Raw genomic sequence first — 23,822 nt, 5'->3', positions numbered from 1 at the left:
TGATTTCAATGGAGGAGGTGAAACCTGCTGTCTCCTTTTATTATTGGCAGTATTTTTATTTTCCATGTTATAAGGAGTAAAATTGGCGTATTTTGAAATAAAAAGAATTAATATGCGAAAGTCAGAAGGAAAATAGAAAGAAAATGAAGTATTCCTCAATGAAAAACACTGGTGCAGCAGCTAAACAGGGCTGTGGGAGTGGCTAGGCCCAAACCAGGCCCTTTCCTGAAGCAGTCTCCGCCCCCCTGACAGACAGTCCAGGCAGTACCTTGTTGGAAAGCAGGGAGCAGGAACCAAGAAGCTGGCAGCACCACTACCGTCGACAGGAAAACACTAAAACTCCTCAGCAGGTAAGTGGTAGCTTTATAAGGCCAGCGACTATCTTTGCAGAAATTTCCTGACAAAAATTTGTCGTTTTTGTCGGAAAAAAACGGGCGAAAAACGAAGGAGCTCACATAGCGGCGGCCATCTTGAATCGCGCGCTCGAGCGTCTCCTAAAAGCGGTCTTAATCGCCTTCTTAAGGTAGCCCCAAGTTATAAATCTCCCAGTCATCCGAGTCTGCTCTTCCTCAAAAGAGTCTGGTGTGCTGCATTTGCGCTTTGCTTGCAACATTTCTCCGTATGGTGTGCTCCACTTAAGCTTGCTGGATGATGACTGTGTGCGTGTCACAAGCTGTTCCCTCCAGTACATTTCCTATAGAGGCTAGTCTGTGTTGTCTTCTACCCCAACCAGGCCATCAAGAAACATCATTTCTGAAAAAAAGTATTTTGTGTGTGAACTTTAAATTGAGGTTGTCGTCAGCAATTCTAGTTAGAAAATCATTGAGCATTTTCTGGAGCCCATCACAAATGATGAATAAATCGTCTATATAATGTGTCCAAAACAACACGTGCTTAGTCCAGGTCTCATTAGTCTCCATCCAAATGTTCTGCGCCTCCCGCAAACCCATAAAGATTCCAGCGTAACTGGATGAAAAGCAACTTCCGATTGCGGTTCCAGTGAGTTTCCTATACCACTGTTCACCAAATAAGAAAAAGTTGTTTTCAAGGGATGAATGCAATATGCAGTAGCATCATTGGAAAGTAATATAGAAATAGAGGTTATGTCTCTAGAAAAAAATATCTGCAAGCCCCGAGTCCCCAAATCAGGGTCAATATAAGTTTATAATGCAGCAACATCAATGGTGGCAATAATGTAAGTGGATATCCATGGGATGCTCTGAATTGTGTTTATAATACCCATACTGTGTTTGCAATATGCAGGCAAATTTAAGACATAGGTGCATATGAAATAATCCGAATACATGCATCCGTTTTCCAAAATGGGATCGCTACTTCCCAGGGAATTATAATTTTATAAATGGGTGGGGCCCTCTTGGACTATAACGTCTCTGTAACGCTTTGTTTTTTCGGAGAAATAGTTCATTACATTCTGGGCATCTTCATATATTGTTTATTGTCATGTTTTTTGTGCTTATTTTTTTAGTAAAGAATGACACACAACCAAATCCTGGATGCAAGGGATTAATTTCTTGCAGTTGGTAAAAAAACACATTGCAGCTTCCTCACGGCCATTAGGACAGTTGTTTACCTGTTTAAATTAATTGTTACATGCAATCTTTGAGGCAGTAAGACTTGTTTCTCATGTCAGATTTGCTGCAATGTGGTAATGAACTGGAATTTTGCCTTTGCACTTTAATAATAAATGCATGGATGAGTTTGTATTAGTTTTTATTAGTGCAGTTGCTTTAATGCTATGGTGTCACATTTATTTTCACTGTCATTGCATAACTTTAAATACATTTATGCGTCCATGTTTTCAATTTTTTTTAATTGAGATATTTCCATTTTCTCTTTTCAGTTGGAGGATGATATTGTCGCCAAACCCAACTATCTGAGCACAATGAAGAACTTTGCTCTACAGCAACCATCAGAGGAGTGGATGATTTTGGAATTTTCTCAGCTTGGATTCATTGGTAAGTTCAAAATTATAATTTTTGATATCTAGTTATATATATCTATATGTATATAGATATATCATAAATTATAATGATATATTATGTATTAAATCAAGCTCTGAGGTCACTTGGGTGTCTCATGATCATACACAGATCCTGGTTTTTTTCAGTGACACGACATGGTTACCAAATTCAGTGGATATAGCATTTTGACATTGTGGCTGCAATTGGTCCTGCTATCGTTATCCATCAATATGTCTGTGCACATAAAGTGAGCAAACACTATGTGCTAAAAATCATTAAAGCAGCCTCCAAGTTGTTTGGACGAAGGACATATCCTCTGCATATGGAATGCTTTAACAAGCTACACCACCAGCCACGCAAAAATAACTCGAATTACTCTAGATTACAAATGCAAATTAAATTCTCAATTTACAAGAGAAGAGAGTTTGCCTGTAGGAGGCTGGCTTAGTATATGGTGCACATTTATGTAAGTGGGCACCCTTCACTAATCCAGACAACCCTTATGGTAATTACAGAGATCTTCGAAAACCTTAGCAAGCTCTCAAAGTGGTAGCTGTGGAGGGCAGCCTTCTGCCTTAGTCCAGAAGGAGGGTAATTCAGCTTCTTTTACCAGAACATATTCTTATTGGTATAGACTAAGTGAAAAAGAACCACACAGTATATTTATAAAAATAGGTATTTATTATAAGACACTCACTAACGCATACAAATATCTCCTACCCTGAGATATACACAATGCACACAATACTTTGCAATAAAAACAGGTAAGTAGCACAAATACACAGTGGTCGCCAGGGGGAGACCAAACCATATACTAAAATAGTGGTATGCGAACCACGACTCTAGTCTAGACTATACCTAGAAGACGTAGAAGTGCTGGAAACCCAAGGAACCACCCAAGGTAAGTAACCAGGAACCCCACGGAGGCCGTGTGCAGATTGGGAACACGACTGCGGGCTCAATTCAAGTCAATAGGTAAGTCGCAGTTGCAGTTTTAAAGAAAGACCCTTCCCAGTGGACCTTAAAGAAACCCTGTGGAAGACAGAAGGTTGGAGAGCCACCACACCCGTGGATACCCTAGGAACCAGGATACTTACACCAGGGAAGCCAGGTGCATAGGTGTGAAGTGGTGTCGGAAACCGCTGTCGAACTCAATGGAGAACTTCAGGAAGATGCCGCTGCTGGGGAAGGTGAAAGTGTCCAATGGAACCCAAAGGTGGATTCAAGTCTAGAAGTACCTGAAAGCAGAGGGGACAGAGTCTATGCCACTTGAAAGTGACAAGGAGGCAGGGAAGATGAATGCCTACCGATTTTGGGTGTTGCAGGAGAGTTGACTGTGAACTTGGAGCTGCAGCTGTGTGGACCAGGGGACTCTGAGGAAGACCAGGAGCCGTTGATGAGCAGTCCCACATTGGATGTCGAGAGTTTAGGGGTCGGTGTCCATCGGAAGCACCAGCAAACCATGGCAACTGCAAACAACGTGGAGGGTGAAAAAGGTTCAGTGTTGGGACCAGCAAGGTCCAGGTGACTCACCACAATCAGGTGAGTCAGAGTAGGCCCCGAGCAATCAGGGGAGCCCTTTGGAATCAAAGAAGGTCTTCATGTTACAAGAGAACTCGTGCAGCTCACCAAAGATGAAGTACAACTGTGCAAGTACGGTGAGGATGGAGATCTTGTTCACAGGAGATGCTTGAGGTGGGGGCTATTTGGAGCCCAAAGATCTTTGAGGGAGAAGGCCAACAAGCCTGTGCAACGACACATTGATGCGGTGCACAGGGTTTGCTTCCTGCGGTCCCGATGAGTGATACTGGCTTCAAACTTGGTATGAAGACAGTGCAGGCCTCGAGGGAGTTGTAGAATCATCACCTGTTTTGCTGAGCCTTTCGGAATTCGTAGAAGCCCAGGAGCAGCAGACAGGTTAACTTGGGTGCGGTGCCTGCAGATGCAGGGAATTGACTTTCACTTCAAGGGAGATTCCTTCATATGTCTTGGATTTCCACAGACCTATGAAGGTTCCTGTATGGAGCATAGGCACGGACGTTGCGGGAGACTAGCAGGGCGATGGGACCAGGAGCAGCAGGGGCCTTTTCAGTTGCAGCCTTGGTGCACAGAGTTAAGTCCAGCGAAGTCCAAAGACCCCAGACGGTCGAAGATGAAGTGGTATCTTGATCTGAATCTTGTCCCACAATGCTTCTAGGAACCCAGCCACAGGTAAGCCCTTAACTACCCTAAGGAAGGGGTTGGGACGATTCAGGGTTCCCTCACAGAGGAGTGGCTGGACAGTGGGGCGGATACTCCCATGTCCTTTGTCCAGTTTTGTGCCAGACGAGAGCCAACGGCTCCCTGAACTAGTTTGAACTGGAGTATGCAAGGCGGGCACTAAATGTGCCCTGCAAGCAGTCTCAGTGGCCCTGGCAAGCGCCCCCACCCTACCCCAATACACTAAACCCTGTCTTGGAGGTGGTCACACCTCCTTGTGACAGGATATCTTTTGTTCTGCCTTCCCGTGCTCGAGCTTGGCTCAGCAGCAGGGGGGCAGAAACATGTCTCTGGTAGGCAGCAGCCCTAGCATGCTGTTTGGTTCTGGAAGACTGGCACCGGGAGCACTGAGGGCCTCCCGGGGGAACTTTGATACCAAACATGACAGGGTTTGTTAGAGCCAGTTTAGAGACGGTCATCGCATAATGACGCATGGCCCCTCTATATGTTATATTGCTGATTCACTTATAACCCAGGAGAATGGACTCTGTAGGTTATAGGGGTGCCCTGCTTATGCAGCAGCACCCTCATACTAAGAACCAAGCACCCTGCCTTCAGAATTGAAAGGCCTACTTTAGGGTTGACTTATGGGTTTTAAGGGCAGTAACCTCAGATATAGGGAAACCTATATCTGTCGTAAGTGGTGCTGGCACCAGCTTACACAGGCTGCAATGGCAAGCCTGTAGTTAGTTTGAGTGGTCTCCCATGGGTGGCATAATACATGTTTCAGCACATGGGCGACCCCTATGCCCTGGGAACCTCAGTACCATATATTAGGGACTTATAAGGCTACAGCAGTTTCCAATCTGGGATGTACCGAAGTACTTACCATGACCAATTTAGCGGAAAAAGTACAGAGACTGGGGTCCTGATTAGCAGATCCCAGTCAGACTGTCAGAAACAGCATAACACCAGGCAAAAAGTGGGGGTAACCATGAAAGCAGATCCTACTTTCCTACGCAGTCCATTTACCCAATGTTATTAAATTTAGCAACCCACTTCAAAACAAAGGTATCTCAATTAAACCCATCTAAAACTACACTGATATTCCCCTCCTTTTTTCCTGCTTTGGTCAGCTGATTCCATACCACTAATTTGTCTGTTATTCATTTTACACATAATGTAAGCTTATTTTCCCGTGTAAATTTACCAGATTTAAAAGCAGAAACGATATGTTTTATAATCAGCTTGTGACTTCTGTGTGTTTCTTGTTAAAATCAGATGTGCTCTTGTGGACATTTAGCATATACACTTGCCTGTGGTTCAGAGCGCACTAACCAATCTTAACGGTTAGCGTTGAGTGAGAAAGATAGTGTTTACTGCCTCTGGTCAGTGCGAATCCTCCTACTATTGACCGTGCAGCTGTTTTGACCTTGTGATGAACAGAAAAAGAGCTATAAGTAGAGACTTTGATTTGGCAGAGGTTGTGGTAGAGTTAATGCTCAGAACAGCAGGACTGGGTTGGTTATGATGATAAGGATCATGTCTGTAGGCTTGATCTGTTTATTAAGAAAAATTATTCAGAAGGCAGTAGCCCTGATTTATTTATTGGGAAAAACATGTTAAAGCCAGTAAGTCTTTAATGGTAGATTACCATTACACTGTATTGACAGTTGTACACAAGCATTTTGTTTCAGGCAGCTTCACAGATTACTATCGCATCCAAGAGCTATATCTGTGGCTTCCTTCAAGTCTGTCTTGCAAGCCGACAGGTTACTCATTAATGGGAGGATTGCTAGTGCTCTTGAACAACTGGCCAGGAGCTGGCATAGTGCACAAAATGCAAGGGTGTTTAATAGGCCCCTTAACACAGCTCTATAATTTTCCACTTTCTTATTTTTCCTGTGTGCCATTCTAAAGAATGTATACCTCTCCAAAACAATATTTCTTTCCACATCTTCTTCAAATTTCTGAAATGTAAATTGGAAAACATCCAGTTGTGTTTATACCTTATCTCCACCACTACCAGGTAGTTCAAGAAAACTATTGGAAACGTCCCTATCTTCTGTTTCCAGATTCAGTGGCGACTGGCTTGTACCGAGGGTGCTAGGGCGGGTAGGGGCATAAAAAATAATAGTAATAATTAAAATAAGCTTACCCTAGCTTGCAGCGCAACATCCTCCTCCCTGGGGTGTCTTCTCTCCTCACAGAAGCTCCTGATGCAGGAAACTGCATTATCCTATCCTAGGGCTGCTTTCACAGCATGAAAGCAGCGCAAGGATTGGATACAGCGGCCTTTCCCAGCTCTCCTTACAGCACTGGAGACTTGCGCTTTCTCTAAACCAGCTGTCTAAGAACGCACGGTTAGCAAACTTTAAATTGCGCATATCTTCGTGGCTGGCCCAAGACGGCTGGCCAAAGACATGTGCATTTTAAAGCGCATAGCTCTCTGCTGCTGCCACTCTGAAGCGCTGCCCCCGCCGCATCCTGACACTTAGTTCGGGACGGGTTGCTGAAAAATAAAATGTTAATAAATGAACTTTATTACGGTAATAAATTAACTTTATTACCATTTTATTTTCCAGCTCTTTGACTTGTGGGGCGACGCTCCTCCCCTCAAACAGAGGAGCCGCCCCAGTCCAGAGTGTGCAAAAGACGTTTGCATAATGACAAATTGACCTCAAATCGTGAAAGGGTAGGATGCAAACATGCTGCTCAAATGTTTTGAGGGGATGATGTGATAGCCCTTACATTAAAATGGATAGTGTAATGTATTCTGGAACTAGTTGACTGTAAATATCAGGTTAAACTGTAGTGGAAAACAATGAAAATGATATAAATGTTTTCTTTATCCAGGTGTGCATAGATGATAGGTATTGAATGTGAGGTAAACTGTGAGAACAGGCAGACTTGCCAGTTCATGCTGTAAAAACACAAAAGGTTTCTTGGCAATTAAATAATTCTTCTTAAAGTGAATATAAACTTTATGTAAACATTTAGCTGGAAGATGTTCTCTTTGCACTGTGATCATTCTCATTATTCCTTCTTGTTGGAAATGGCCCTTTCTGCTTCTTCCTCCCATTTTTTCCTGACCTGCTGTTGTTGGTTTTAGGACTCTGGGCACTTTACCACTGCTGATCAGTGCTAAAGTGCATATGCTCTCTTTGTAAATTGTGTTATGGATTGGTGTTTCCGTGATTGGATATTTGATTTTCTTGTTAGTCCCTAGTAAAGTGCACTGAGTGTGCCAGGACCTGTAAATCAAATGCTATCAGTGCGCCTGCAGCACTGATTAGGCCACCCACGTGAGTAGGCTTGAAAAGGTAACTCAGACTGGCCATTGGAGAGTCTTTGTGCAGTTGGTAACTTGGCCAGTGCACACGCTTGCCAGTCCCTAACCTACCCTTTTCGTACATGTCAGGCACCTCTAAGGTAGGCCCCAGGTAGCCCCGTGGGCAGGGTGCAGTGAATGTGAAAGGTAGGACATGCCCTGGTGTGTGTGGCATGTCCTGATAGTGAATTACAACCAATTTCATTTTTCACTATTGCAAGGCTACCTGTTCCCCAAGGGACAGAAGTTTGTTTATAACATCTTATAGATAAAACTGGCCCGGGGAATTATGTAAGACTTTTAGCAAACTCCATCATGGACATCATCTCCCCGCATGGCATCGCGTCCACCGACTCCACCCTACTAGGAGACCTCAACTTCCACCTCGACAACCAAGTGGACCCCAGCACCACATCCCTCCTGGACAACCTCCACAACATTGGACTCTGCCAGATTGTGACCGAACTCACGCACTCAGCAGGACACACTCTCGACCCCCTCTTCACAACAGGAAACTCAAATCACCTTGAGCCACATCACCGAACTCTCATGGACTCACCATCGATGAGTCCACTTCACCTTCAGAACACCCACAATCCACAGACACCAGCACCTGCTCCCACGAAGAAACTGGACCAGAATCACCGACGACCACTTAACCTGTTCACTCAGCAACTCCACCCCAACCATTGCGGAAAATGACGATGCCAACACTACAGCCCGAACCCTGCAGAGATGGATCTCCGACAGCGCCAACTCCAAAGCCCCCTTCAAGAAAAACAACACCCACGCCAAGAAAGCTAGATGGTTCACCACCGCACTTCGAGAGTCCAGACGCACTTACCGCCGCCTCAAAAAGGCCTGGAGGAACACCAAATCCACAGAAGCCCACAACAACTTCAGAGCTGCCTCCAATGCCCACCACCAACTCATCAGTAAAACGAGGAAAAAAGCGATTGAAGACAGAATCTCCACCCATGCACACAGCAGCAAAGAACTCTTCAACATCATCAAGGAGTTAGCCCAACCCACCAGCGAGCCCACCAACATCCCTCCCTCTGCGACAAACTCAGCACCTTTTTCCACCACAAAATCAGAGCATCTACGACAACTTCGACGAAGACAATCAACACACTGAACCCTCACCAACCACCCCGACTCCCTGAAGCCAGCAATCGACAACTGGACAGCCCTCACCACTGAAGACGATGAAGTCCATCCCCTCCGGGGCCCCCACCACATTTTCAACAGAGCCGCCGACACCATCAACCGCTCCCTGGCAACCGCCTCGTTCCCTGACGACTGGAAACACGCTAAGATCAACCCCCTCCTGAAGAAACCCTCGGTGGACCCCACCGACCTAAAAAACTACTGACCCATCTTCCTGCTCCCGTTCCCAGCGAAAGTCATCGAGAAAGCCATCAACAGCCAACTCGCCATCGAAGAGCACAACATCCTTGACTCTTCCCAATCCGGCTTCAGAAAAAACCACAGTACGGAAACCGCCCTCCTTGCTGCAACAGACGACATCCGTACCTTACTGGACAAAGGACAAACAGCAGCCCTCATCCTCCTCGACCTCTCAGCGGCGTTCGACACAGTCTCTCACCGCACCCTAATACGCAGACTCCACAATGCAGGGATCCAAGACAAGGGCCTCAACTGGATCCGCTCCTTCCTCTGCGGCAGAACTCAGCGGGTCAGACTTCCCTCTTTCCTCTCAGACCCTACACCTACCACCTGCGAAGTCCCCCAGGGGTCCTCGCTCAGCCCTACGCTCTTAAACGTTTTCATGGCTCCGCTCGCCCCAATCGTCAGAACCTACGGTCTCAACATTGTGTCATACACAGACGACACCCAACTCATCCTTTCCCTATCCAACAAACCCAACACCGCCTGACACAACTTTCAAGAAGGCATGGAAGCCGTCGCCAAATGGATGAAAAACAGCTGCCTACAACTAAACACAAACAAAATGGAAGTACTCAACATGGGCCCAAACACAGACGCCTGGAACGATACCTGGTGGCCCCCGCAAGCCTGCCCACCCCTATGGACCACGCACGCAACCTGGGAATCATCCTGGACTCAGAGCTCAAAATGTACCGCCAGATCAACTCCGTCTCGTCCGCCTGCTACTACACCCTCCGCCTCCTACGTAAGACCCTCAAATGGATCCCTCTCGAACACAGAAAGACCGTCACTCATGCCCTGGTCACCAGCAGCCTTGACTACGGCAACGCACTCTATGCCGGAATAAACAAAAACTTCACCCGCAAGCTACAGAACAACCAAAACACCACCGCAAGACTGATCCTCAACCTGCCAAGCCACTGCCACATCTCCCAGCACCTGCGCACACTCCACTGTCTCCCCATCGAAGCTAGAGGCCCCTTCAAGATGCTAACCCACGCTCACAAGCCCCTCTACGACATCGGACCAGCATACCTGAACAGCCGACTCAAATTCCACGCACCCCAAAGGACCCTACGATCAGCCCAGCTCTCCTACGCCGTGGTCCCCCACGCCAGAAAGACCAGATCGGGAGGCCGCTCCTTCTCCTTCCGTGCGGCCAGTGCCTGGAACAACCTAACGTTCCACCTCAGACAGATAACATCGCTCCCCATCTTAGCAAGAAACCTCCAACACTGGCTCTTCGACAGACCCCCTTCTTGATGGACTGGAACCTGCAAACCCCCTCACACCTCCAGTGCCTTGAGACCCTTACGGGTGAGTAGTCGCGCTTAACAAACACCTGATTTGAAAATAAAATTTAGTATGCCTGAACTCAGAATCTAACGATGCATCTTGTAGTAAAGGTGATTTTTACATTCTGTGTTTGAAAATACCACTTTTAGGAAGTAGGTATTTTCTTGCTCAGTCATCCCGTGTGCCTCTGCTGGAATGTGGATTGCCTGTTTGGGTTTTGGACGACAGATGGCTAGGAAGCATGGGTGGCTCCCGATAGTCTAGGTAGGTCAGGAAAGGCCTAAATAGACCTGGGCTGCGATGGGGGAAGAGGGAGGAAGGAGATTACCTTGCACATCTAAAGGGCCTGGTCTGCCTCTGACAATGCTGTCTCCTCCCCCTGCCAGGAAATCACACCAGAGAAGTCAGAACTGGTTCTGGCTGGGCACAGACACCCTCTGCCTAGAGGATCAAAAGATTTTTAGGTACAAATACTGGGGCCCAGACCCCTGAACTTTAGAACTCTTTTGGATCAAGAAGACTGCCAAGAAGAGCAGGAGAAGCTGTGAGGAGGGACTACCACTCTGCTGTCTGCTTTGCTGTGTTGGCCTACAGTGGCTGCTTCTGTCTTGGGCAGTGAAAGGACTGGACTGAACTTTCTGCAATCTACTTTTGTGAGTTTCTCCAAGGGCGTGAGGTAGAGCTTGCCCCCCTGTTCAAGAAGTCTCAGGAACAGCAAAGACTTCAAGCTCTTCTGCCCTCAACCCTGGGGACTGTGTGTTTTGTGCTACAACAGAAGAGAAGCAACCCGACGACGTCTACGACACCGCTGCCTACTCCATATCCTGAAGGCACTGTAGAGTGCACTGCCCCAACACAGCACCACGACCCGGGTCTCACCGATGCCGCCTGCTGACGCCAGCACCGAGCCGCTGTTCGCACCACGACCTGTGGGTACCGCACTCCGCCTCGCTTCAGGGCGACACCTTGGCACTGCAGAGGGCACCACCGCAATTCCGCACCACAACCCTGGTCTCACGATGATGCCTCTTGACGCCGCCACCAAGCCGCTGCTCGCACCGCGACCTGTCGACACCGTACTCTGCACTGCCTCGCTTCACGACGACGCCTTGTATTGTAATTGCATTTATATTGGCCTCCCAGAGGGCGCCGCCCCCCACCGAAATCAATGCCGCTGCTTGCACCGTGGTTCGAGGGCAGCGCTCGTAAAGTTACACGACTCACCGCCCTCATCACGCATCGCAGCATTGGCCTGCCGGCGCCATCGACTCCAGTTCGTCAGCCGACGATTGCGCTTCAGCAACGACGACGCTGCTGCTTGCACCGTGGCCTGCCAACACCGTTACAAGCACTGCCTTCATCTCGCACTGCAACCCTGGTCTCACCGACGACGCCATCTGATGCTGCCACTGAGCCGCTGCTCACACCGCGACCTGAGGGCACCGCACGCCGCACCGCTGCACTTATCACCGCAGCATACGACGCCTGCCGATGCCAGCGCTCCTGACTCCATCAGAGAGATCAACCTGCAACACATGTGACTTCGAGGGCCCCGACGACTCCTGCACCGACCTCAGGAACCGACGCTTGCGGTCGCCGTGTTTTCGTAAGCTCAACGAGAGGTCATCAACGCCCTGCATTTCTAAAAGGTACTGTTTGCGGGTCTTCCCGACACCTTAGCTGGCCTGCAACGCCTTGGTCAGCCAGAACTGTTTGGATTTGTTTGCTCACGACGCCGTGATAGTCCCGTACGGAGCTATCGACATCAAGGAACTATTTTTAAAGCATATTTGCTTTAAGATTTTGAAATACTGTATTGAGGATTTTTATCGTTTTTGGTCTTGTCTTAAGTTTATAAAAATATTGGACATTTTTCTAAACTGGTGTGGTGTCCTTTTGTAGTGCTTATACTGTATTACTGTTTGTTATGTGCAAATGCTTTACACACTGCCTTTAGGATAAGCCTGACTGCGCGTGCCAAGCTACCAAGGGGGTGAGCAGGGGTTATTTTAGTAGTGTAACACCCTTATCCTAACTAGAGTGGTGGTTTCTGCCTGGCTTTGGCACCTGCCCTAGCCTGCCAAAAATCCCATTTCTAACATTTCTTAAGAGGGGTTGTGTTTTTGCTAGCTGTCATTTTATTTGTATGTTACATTTTGGTGACTGTTTACTTGACGACTTATTTGCGAGAAAACATAAGGTCGATACAGTAGGCCTCAGTTGGTGATGGTGGCGAGCCAACAATAAATGTTATAGGTCTAAGAGCTTCATTTGGAAACACTATGGGCCATATGTATCAAAATGTTGTTTTACGATTCTCAAATTGCGATTTTCAGCAAATCGCAATTTGAGAATCTCAAAATAAAATGTATGTGGGATTTGCTAACAATTTAGCGAATCCCACGTATTCCTTATTTGCGAATCGCAAATGAGGAATACCTTCCAATTCATTCCTATGGGCTAAGAGGCCCATATGAATGAATGGGAATGCATTCTCAATTTGCGATTAGCAATTAGAGAATTGTAAATTGAGAATGCAATTTCTATGGTGGCAGGGTGTCAAAAGAACACCCTGTTGCACCCCTGAAATGTGCATGTGTGCACATATGGCACACAAACATGCCCTAAGGGCATGTATTTGCACCACATGGCACTTTAAAAAATAAAAATAGTGCATTTTTAAGTGAAATCGCAAATTACCACCAACTTGAAGTTTGTGGTAATTTGCGATTCCTTAAGGCCAAATTGCACTTTCTTTTGTGCTTCTTACATTGCATTTAAGGAATCGCAAATTGCCATTCCTTAAATGCAATCGCAAAGTAAGGAATTGCAAAATTTGTGATTCCTTATTTTGCGAGGGGGTTTTTGTGTGCTACATTGCACACTGCTAATTTGCGAACGCTGAAACTCTGCAAATTTCAGCGTTTGCAATCGCAAACTGGCTTCATACATATGGCCCCAAGTCTCATTTGTTTAGCATGACGTTATGAAAAAGAAGTAGGTCTGATTTCTTTATTGTGAAAAGCATATGCCAGTGGTCCTTTAAGGGTAAATCATTATTATACTTTGTTAGAGCCTACAGTCTCTTATGTTACTGTAATAGCAAAGCGGACTTTTGTTAGTTCCCTTCCTGACAAACCCCTTGGAGTAGAAAGTTTGCATTTTGAGAATCCTTGTTTGTTTATCATAGATTTGTATTGAGTTTCCAAAACAGCACATTGATGCAGTCCGTTTCATGGTCTGCATTACAGTTACCGCTTCCAATATTACTGCTGGAATAATTCTTTCTTTATCCAGTATTATGGGTATCTTTCATAGATTCACATGCCTGAATCATTCCCCGTCGTCAGGGTGGGAGTCCCCGGTAAATAATTATAGTAATGTCACTTGGACATATACTTAGTACTAGGCCAGAGGCCTCACATTAGTAGCCTATCTAGGTCCTTATGTAAAAAGGACCAAACTTTGGCCAGTAGCCAATCAGCCACTATCACCCTCCTCACCTTCCTGGAAGGAGCCCTAGTCCCTCAGATTTTCTACCGCACGTCGTGCTACGGGAGTCTCCTCTGAGCTCTGCTCAGGTTTCTTCTTCTATCTTTGAATTTTCCTAATATACTCTTCAAGTTTAGATTGGACGGGAGTATTGGTAGTTAATATGTCTGCTACTCCTAAAAAAGGGCTGTTTAGACCCTGTGCCTCTTGTAGTAAAATGAGGCTACATATAGAGGACAAGCATGAAGATTGCTTGTATTGCCTCTATCCTCAGCATTCTGCCAAGGAATGTAAGATTTGTCGCACTCTCCCGGTCAAGACATTGAAGGACAGGGAAGGGCGTCTGCTTCTGTGGCTCCAGAGACTGAAGGACAAAGAGCATCTAGTCTCCTCAGGTGAGAGCGAGTGTTCCTTCAGGAGTTTCCACTCCTCTCCTAAAAGGCCTCTACAGACATCTCCAGATCAGTCTGTTGCGCCTCATCACAAGAAGCCAAAGTCCATGGAGAGTCATCCTAAGGTCAAGCCTCAGAAACCATCCCTTCAGGTGACAGACTTCAAGAAGCCTGCTATAGTGTCTTCTGGCCTGCCTGTGACGATGTCAACAGTCTCCATCTCGACATCCACGGCGTCTATTTTCTCCATGGCATCGACTACTACAACATCGTCGACGATGGGTAGGTCAATACCTTCTGTCATTCCTGTCAAAAAACCGTCGACGTCGCTTCCGACCGCGCTCCCGTCGACGCCTGCTTCATCGTCGACGAAGGCGAAGCTTCCAGCGTCGACGAAAATCCCATCGTCGACGAGGGATTCCTCGTCGAAGATCCCGTCGTCGACGAAGATACCGCCGTCGACGAAGACTACCTCGTCGGCGAGGACACCGTCGACGAAATAGTCGACGGGCCCGTCGACGACGAGACCGTCGACGAAGCCATCGTCGTCGACTACTACAGTGTCAACGCCGCCGTCGACGAAGAAATCGTCGCCGTCGACGAGGACATCGATGACGACAATGCAGTCGATGATGAAAATGCCGGACAAATCATCACAACTCGTAGATGCTCCACCGTCGACGGACACCGCGTCAACGGACCTACACTCTAAGGGCTCTCCTTCATTGAAGTATACTTATACACAATTTAAAATGTCATCATGTTTAGTGACACCAGAGATGACCTCACCCAGCAAGGTCCAACAGCTGCTGCCAACGCAGTTTCTAGACACAGAAGATCCTGAAGCCATGTTTCCTATAGCATCAAGTCCCTCTCATCTTAACATCAAAGTTCATGAGAGTTCGGACTATGAAGATTTTGAAGAGATTACAATTCAAGAGACAACTCAACAACATACCACTGTTCAGCCTATGGTGTGCCTTCCAGCTTCAATTGTTTCTGACCTCCAATTTCTAATTTCAGACTATAAACAAAGATTTCCATCATCTTCTTCTGCCTCTACAGTACAGGTACAACAGGAAACGCCAACTCCTCAACGACCACCCCTGCTAGTTGTGCGTCAAGAGCAAGAGACATTACCTCCTCAAATTTCTTCGGATGAGGATGAATATGAGGAAGAAGTGAGAAATGATGAGGCCCAAGAGGAAGAAGGGGAAATACATGATGATGATGATGATGATGATGAGTATGAGGATAACGTTTCCCCAGACCAAGTACAGGACGATTCACCTCCTGAAGACTTAGGGGGATTCCATAATATCGTAGGAAGAGCGGCTGCAAGGTTCAACATCCAAATAGCATCGGAAACGCAGGACTGTTTCCTTCATGATTTTAAAGAACCCTTTAAGAGATCGGCTCGCTCCATTCCAGTAATCGATTATATATGGGAGCAAGGACTAAAAATAATGAAAAATCCTTTCTCTCTCATTCCAGTGCCGGCTAGGCTTGAAAAGAAGTACAAGGCCCCGGACACTGCGCCTGCATGTGTAACTGGCCAAACTAAACCTGATTCAGTTATATCTCAAGCCGCTCAGCGCAAGTCCAGCAATCCGTCAGCGGCAATGACAGCCCCTCCTGATAAAGAAGGTAGAAAACTTGATGCCATTGGCAAAAGATTTTCCTCCATGTCTGCCCTATCAGTCAGGGCTGCAAATTCTCTGGCATTAATAGGTCGCTACAATCGACAGATATGGGCAGATATAGCCCCATATCTAGGGGCGATCCCAGAAGACCAGAAAGATGAGGTTAAAAAGATTTTGCTGGAGGGCGAACGCTCTGCCTCAGAAATGATCGAGGTGGCCTTGGATATCGCTTCCACAGGCTTTCGTCAATTGGCGGGAGCAGCAGTTTTAAGGCGCCAGGGCTGGCTTAAAGCTACCGCATTCCGGCCTGAAGTGCAAGCCAAAGTTCTCGACATGCCATTTGATGGGGAGCTACTCTTCGGTGAGCATATCGATGACATGCTGCAAGGTATTAAGAAGGACACCGAAACGGCGAAAGCCCTAGGAACCCTACAATACAAGCAGAATTCCTTTCGAGGCTCCAGAGGTCGAGGACAACAGACTCATGGCAACTATCAAGGTTACAAGTCCTCTTATAACTCTTCCCAGCAGTACAAGCCTCAATATCAGCAGAGGCAACAACAAGGGCAATCTTCATACAACAAGTCTTCCTTTCGAGGAAGAGGAGGAAAGAAAGACAATAACAGACGCCAATGACTGCTTTCTCCAGCAGGCCTCCACCTCTTCTCCACAATTCGTAGTTGGAGGGAAAATTACAAACTTTCTTCACAATTGGAAACAAATTACGACAGATCGTTGGGTGTTGCAGTTAGTCTGCTTCGGACACACTTTGGAGTTTGTGGAACATCCTCCTCCGAATCCACCATGTCCTGTGCAACACAAGAATCTAACCATACTTCAACAGGAACTCTCACTAATGCTCCAAAAAAGAGCAGTGGAAAGAGTTCCTCGAGATCAGAAGGGGAGAGGTTTCTATTCCCGATTCTTCCTGATCAGAAAAAAGGAGAAGAAGCAGTGGAGACCAATACTGGATCTGAGAAACCTAAACAAATACCTCAAGAAGCAGTCTTTCCGTATGGTTACCCTCCAGGAGGTATTGCACCTACTCAATTCAAAAGACTATATGGTATCCTTAGACCTCCAGGATGCCTATTTTCATATCCTCATTCACAAGAGTCATCGACAATTCTTGAGGTTTGCAGTGGCAGGCAGGCACTACCAGTTCAGAGTATTACCATTCGGCCTGAAATCAGCTCCACGCATCTTTACAAAGTGTCTGTCTCCAGTAGCGGCTTACCTTCGCCAGCATCATCACCAAGTCTTTCCCTACCTGGACGACTGGCTCGTCAAAGCTCCTACTCGGACAGGCGTGGCCAGGTCCTCTACAGCCTGCCTTCATCTCTTCGAGAACCTAGGCCTGACGCTCAACCGGGAAAAGTCCAATCTACGACCGTCACAACGTCTCAATTTCCTGGGGGCAACGTTGGATACACACCAGGAGAAAGCCTTCCCTTCCAGGGAACGTCAGGTCAAGCTGAAGACCCTGGCCGTCCAAATTCAGACCAAAAAGAGAGTCAAGGTCCGACTCTTCAAGACGTTGCTAGGAATGATGTCTTCCAACATTTTTCTCATTCCTCACTGTCGCCTCCACATGCGACCTCTACAGGAGGCCTTAACAAATCAGTGGATCCAAAGTACAGGATCCTTCGACGACTGGATCAAGATCACTCAGGTCATGAAGAAGGCTCTGAGATGGTGGCTTCTGGGCGACAACTTGAACAAAGGCCTACCTTTTCTACTCCCAGTCTCTCCTTATGTGATAACAACAGACGCGTCACTGGAAGGATGGGGGGCGTCCCTTCAAGAACTGCAAGTACACGGTCAGTGGTCAGTGGCAGAAAGACAACTCCACATCAATTTGTTAGAGTTAAGAGCAGTGCGCTTGGCACTTCGAGCATTTCTACCCCGAATCAGGAACTTCCCAGTGCTTGTGAGAACGGACAACACCACCACAATGCACTACCTGAACAAGCAGGGAGGTACTCGATCCAGAACGTTGTCTCGAGAATCTCAGCAAATTTGGATTTGGCTGCTCCAACACAACATATCTCTGCGGGCAGAGTATGTCCCAGGAGTAGACAACACCCTGGCAGACTCGCTAAGCAGGCAGCGCTCAATTTGCCACGAGTGGGAGCTCGACCAGAAGACGCTCGACTCAGTGTTCTCCCGTTGGGGCAAGCCTCCCCTGGATCTCTTTGCGACAGAAACCAACGCGAAATGCCAACATTATGCAAGCTGGTTTCCCCAAAAAAGGTCCCTAGGGGATGCCTTTTCGATGACATGGTGCAAAGTCTTTGCCTACACTTTTCCACCGTTTCCCCTGATCCCCAGGGTTCTCCGGAAATTGAAAGCAGAGAGTTGTACCCTGATCCTGATAGCCCCAGCGTGGCCACGCCAGCACTGGTTTACAGAATTACACCTACTATCGCTGGAACCTCCAATTCTATTCAGGACATGCCCACATCTCCTCACAATGAACCAGGGACAAGTCCAGCATCCGGATCCAACATCTCTCAAATTATCGGCTTGGCTCCTGAGTTCAGAGAGTTCCAGTATTTAGATATCCCGCAGGACTGCAGGGTAGTCCTAGCCCGGGCCCGGGCTCCAAGTACTAATAAGACGTATTCCCTTAAGTGGAAAAGATTCTGTTTGTGGTGTAGGGCTCAGAAATTACATCCTTTCACTTCTACTCCAGCACAAATTCTGCCCTACTTGCTCCACCTAGCCAATTCAGGGCTGGCACACGCTTCAATAAAAGTCCACCTGGCGGCCATATCCAGGTTCAGACGTTCTTCGTGTGGAGCTTCACTATGGACCAACAGACTGGTCAAGCAGTTTCTGAAGGGGTTATTCAGAATTTTCCCTCCAGTACGAGCGTCGCCACCTACATGGCAACTAAATGTGGTTTTAGCTCAACTAATGAAACACCCGTTTGAGCCAATCCACAGAACAGATCTTAAATATTTGTCATGGAAAACGGCCTTATTACTGGCGCTCACATCAGCAAGGAGAGTGAGTGAACTGCAGGCTTTTTCTGTGCAAGACCCTTTCTTCCAGTTCAAGAACGACAGGGTCATTCTACGGACTATTCCTAAATTTATACCAAAGGTTCCGACCTCTTTCCATCTCAATGAACCTATTGTCCTGAGATCTTTCTTCCCGAATCCATCATCTGCGGCTGAAATATCTCTACACTCATTGGACCTCAAGCGATGTCTCAAATTCTACATACACAGGACGGAGCACTTTCGGAAGTCCAACCAATTGTTTGTTGCATTTAGCAGGCCCAGGAAAGGCCTAGCATTGTCAAAACAGAGCATTTCCAGATGGATTTCAGCGGCCATCGCATTCTGTCACCAACAGGCGGGCCATCCTCTGCCTACAAAGGTTCGAGCACACTCCACTAGAGCGGTAGCCACCTCCATGGCGCTCTTTGCTGGGGTACCCATTGTCGACATCTGCAGAGCGGCGACATGGAAGACGCCACATACGTTCACCAAGCACTACTGCTTGGTTTCTGAACTTATGAAGGATGCAGCAGTAGGACAGGCGGTCCTACGTCATCTATTTCATTAGAGGTGAGCCTTCTTCCTATCATCCCACCTTCCAGGTAATTTATCGCACATTTCTTATCAAGTTGTGAGTATAATGTAAACTGTGTAACAACTTATGATAAGATTATTATGTCTTTCAAGATGTATTATGCGAAATGTGCTCATTATTGCTTGCTATTCTGATTCAGGCATGTGAATCTATGAAAGATACCCATAATACTGGATAAGAAATGCGTTACTTACCTGTAACAGCAGTTATCCAGTATTGGTATCTTTCATAGATTCACATGCAACCCACCCGCCTCCCCTGGAAGGGCTCACTTTTGTCTTCTCAGTAGGTACTACTTGGCACGGTGCTTACGAAAATCTGAGGGACTAGGGCTCCTTCCAGGAAGGTGAGGAGGGTGATAGTGGCTGATTGGCTACTGGCCAAAGTTTGGTCCTTTTTACATAAGGACCTAGATAGGCTACTAATGTGAGGCCTCTGGCCTAGTACTAAGTATATGTCCAAGTGACATTACTATAATTATTTACCGGGGACTCCCACCCCGACGACGGGGAATGATTCAGGCATGTGAATCTATGAAAGATACCAATACTGGATAACTGCTGTTACAGGTAAGTAACGCATTTCTTCTCTCCCTAAGACATAATAGCTAGCAATATCCGCAATTTTGACAGTAACTATGAAGCAGTAGAGGAAGTGACCAGTATTATGCACAATGCAAATTGTATATGTATATGCAACCAATTTACCTCAATTAAAAGGAAAAGGGATAGCAAATTAGAAAGGGAAAGGAAAGCAGAATACCACTATGAGCAACAAAATTCCACTGGATAACCTCAGTTAGTACTTTATAATGACAGTGCCAAGGGAGTGGGGCACAACACAGCAGAACAGCCCTGCCAACCATATTGTTGTTACCCATTGCTATACAGAAGACCAATTAAAGGGCAAATGATGTATTACTAGTGCCCTTCATTCTGAAAGACCTCGAGAGGAGGCGAAATAACTGACCATTTTTATCCATGAGAGCACAGTCCTGTAATATCATGTTCCAAGCCTGCGCAGTCCTGCTGCCTCAACGCACGTTTTACTTCTAGAAAGTTTGCATTATGAGAATCCTTGTTTGTTTATAATAGATTTGTATTGTTTCCAAAACAGCACATTGATGCAGTCTGTTTCATGGTCTGCATTACAGTTACTGCTTTAAATATTACTGCTGGAATAATTCTTTCTCTCCCGAAGACATAATAGCTTGCAATATCCACAATTTTGACAATAACTATGAAGCAGTATATGAAGTGACCAGTATTATGTACAATGCAAATTGTATATGCATATGCAACCAATTTACCTCAATTATAAGGAAAAGGAAAAAAGGACAGCAAATTAGAAAGGGAAAGGAAAGCAGAATACCACTATGAGCAACAAAATTCCACTGGATGCCCTTCTCAGTTAGTACTTTATAATGACAGTGCTAAGGGAGTGGGGTACAAAACACCAGAACAGCACTACCAACCATGGCATAGATGCATCAAGGTAAAATCCGCTCGCAAAGGGGCAGATTCTCAGAATCTGCCCCTTTGCGACCAGTATTTTTAAATGCAAAAATCGCAAATTAAGAAATTGCAAAATTGTGATTATTTGCATTTAAGGAATCTCAAATTGAGATTCCTTAAATGCAATGTATTAAAGTTTAAAAAATAGCGATTTCGCTAATAGGGATCGCAAATTACCATGAAGTTGAACTTCATGGTAATTTGCAAAAACTTTTAAAAATGCACTAAAGTGCATTTTTCAAAGTTTCATGTTGCGCGCACACATGCCCTAAGGGCATGTGTGTGCATATATCTGGCTTCTGTATCTTCTGATACAGTAGCCAGATATATTCAAGAATCTAAATCAGGATCTCCCACTGATCCCTGTCCACCAAAAATTCTTAAAGAAATTGCTGACCTGGTCAGTACAGGTCTCACAGAAATCTTTAACTCCATGTTCAGTTCCGGATCCTTTCCCTCCATCTGGAAAGATACCTCCATCCTACCCTTACTGAAAAAACCTTCATTGGAGCCTTTGGACCCTAATAATTATCGGCCCACTGCTCGGCTACCTCTACCAGCAAAAATAATTGACAAAATTATGAATTCTCAATTGACCCAATTTATTGATGAGAACGACTTGCTGAACTCCTCTCAGTTTGGCTTTCGCCACGAACATAGCACTGAGACAGTTCTGATCAAAGCTACAGAAGAGATTAGGGTGGTGAAGGACCGTGGTGGCACAGCTGTGCTTATACTCCTCGATCTGTCAGCTGCCTTTGATATGGTTGACCATTCTCTCTTGCATAAGCGGCTCGAGAGAATAGGGATCGGGGCGCAGCACTGGCTTTGCTATCCTCTTTCCTTAAAGATAGAAGACTCGCGGTCGAGATCAACGCCTTCCATTCAGACTCATACACCCTCCCCTATGGAGTGCCCCTGGTCTCCTCTTTAAGCCCTTCACTCTTTAACGTTTATGTCTCAGAGCTGGCTCCACTAATTCAGACTTTTGGCTTCTGCCTCACATTTTATGCCGACGACACTCAGATTTGTCGTTACAGTACATAAAAATGAGACCCCTCCCACTGCACAATTTCAAAACTGCATGCGCACCATCAACCATTGGATGAACACCCACTGCCTCAAATTAAACTCTGATAACACAGAGATATTGATCTTTGGCAACTTACTACTGAGCTGGGGCAACCTTTGGTGGCCAGTGGAGATGGGCGAACCCCCAAAACCGGCGGGGAAAGCCAAGAACCTAGGGGTGTGGTTAGATCATAAAATCTTTCTTATTCAACACACTAATGCTACTGTGTCAGCCAGTCATTTTCTCATCAAAAAGATTAGGAAGATTCTTCCATACATCCCGACAGATTCTAGAAAAACTCTAGTAGTAGTAGTAGTAGTAAGCGCCTTGAGACTTTTGTGAAATGTGCGCTATACAAGAGACTATGACTATGACTAGTAACAGCCTTAATGCAGTCTAAGCTGGATTATTGCAACAGACTATTGGGAAATGCACAGAAACAATGATTAAAAAAACTCCAAAGTGTTCAAAACTCAGCGGCACAACTTCTACTTAATATCCCTAGAAACACCGCCGAAATTCGAAAGCTGCATTGGCTCCCAGTGGAGCAACGGATTAAATTCAAGGCACTGTCTTTAGCCTACAAAGCCCTGAACAAAAAAAGGGCCGATCTTTCTTCAGAAACTGTTTTCCTGGTACAAACCCCCCAGACACCTCCGTTCCTCTGGCACAAAACTTCTGCAAGTACCAAAAATCCGCACTGTGCAATGGGGCGAGCCCAGTTTCCACTAATATACCTCCAAGCTCTGGTACTCTCTTCCTCTTGAGCTTAGAAACGCCCCCCCTCTCATCACCTTTAGGAAGGGCCTGAAGACATGGCTATTCCAGAACTAGCCGCCAGTGCAGACCCCCTCGCTGTCCACAGCACCAAGACACCTACGGGTATGCGCACGCTCAAATCAAAATAACATAACATAACATACTGCAATAACCACCCACACCCCATCCGGAAAGGCCTCGTCTTGTAGCCAGCAGCCTTAGACTACTGAGTGCCATATTACTGCTGGGTATAAAGCCTGCCTGGTCTCTCTGGATTAGTTTCGTCATTTGACAACAATCGAGCTGCTAGCACCTGACTCAATCTTTTGACTCAACATCAACGGCGGCCTATAGGCTTTCATGTCATAGCAGGCGCCTTGGTTTAGGCAACAGTACCACCAACGCTTCCCTCGTCGATTTTGGCAAAGGAGCTGTGTTTATTAGCTGAACTATACATCTCTACTAGTCTGGGTGCTAGTTTTTCAACATATGTGGCATATAAATTCCACAGGCAGCCATCGGAACCTGGCGCTTTCACTGTAACCATACCATTAAACACCGCTCTAATTTTCCGTCTGTATTTATTCATGTTTATTTTTTGGTCATTTTATCTCTGTTTATCCACATTTATTTTTGTTGCAAGCAAACAAAGATGCTGCAGCTAGTATTTTTCCACATTTATTTAATTTGACATGCATACTTCATCATCTAAATCCATAGTAGGAAAGAATAATCAGCCTGACAAACTGTCAGTTTTGTGAAAGATATGTTCGATCCCTGGAATATAGTTGACTATCTCAGGTGTCTTCCATTCCCAGTCAAGACCCTTAGGGCCCGATTACAATGCGGTTAGGAAAGCATTCCCACCTAAGGCCCGATTACGATGTGGTTAGGAAGGCGTCCTAACGGCATTTGCTCCTTCCGAATCTGATCAGGAATGTGTCTTCCCGACCGAATGCACAATCACGATGCGGTTAGGAACAAAGACTCCCATTGAAGTCAATGGGAGTCCAACCAAATCGTGTCTGGAAACAACCGGATGCATCGTACTCGGTCAGTCGGACTCTCCCGATCCGAGAGGGTCAGAACCCATTTCCTAACTACATCGTAATAGGGCCCTGTATAG

General features: G+C 46.2%; 1 protein-coding gene across 1 annotated transcript in view; it reads left to right on the top strand.

Annotated features, from left to right (window-relative positions):
- Positions 1 to 23,822, top strand: part of MGAT4B (alpha-1,3-mannosyl-glycoprotein 4-beta-N-acetylglucosaminyltransferase B) — a 1,462,166-nt gene that overhangs the window by 999,996 nt on the left and 438,348 nt on the right. Inside the window, exon 8 of the mRNA XM_078653536.1 lies at positions 1,862 to 1,976. Within this exon, the coding sequence (XP_078509662.1) occupies positions 1,862 to 1,976 (115 nt within the window). The remainder of the gene's footprint in view (positions 1 to 1,861; positions 1,977 to 23,822) is intronic.

Source organism: Lissotriton helveticus, chromosome 7, assembly GCF_964261635.1.
Source record: "Lissotriton helveticus chromosome 7, aLisHel1.1, whole genome shotgun sequence".
NCBI classification, from domain to species: Eukaryota; Metazoa; Chordata; class Amphibia; order Caudata; family Salamandridae; genus Lissotriton; species Lissotriton helveticus.
Note: the sequence above shows the minus strand (reverse complement) of the source record. Positions and strands in the feature narration are given on the sequence as shown.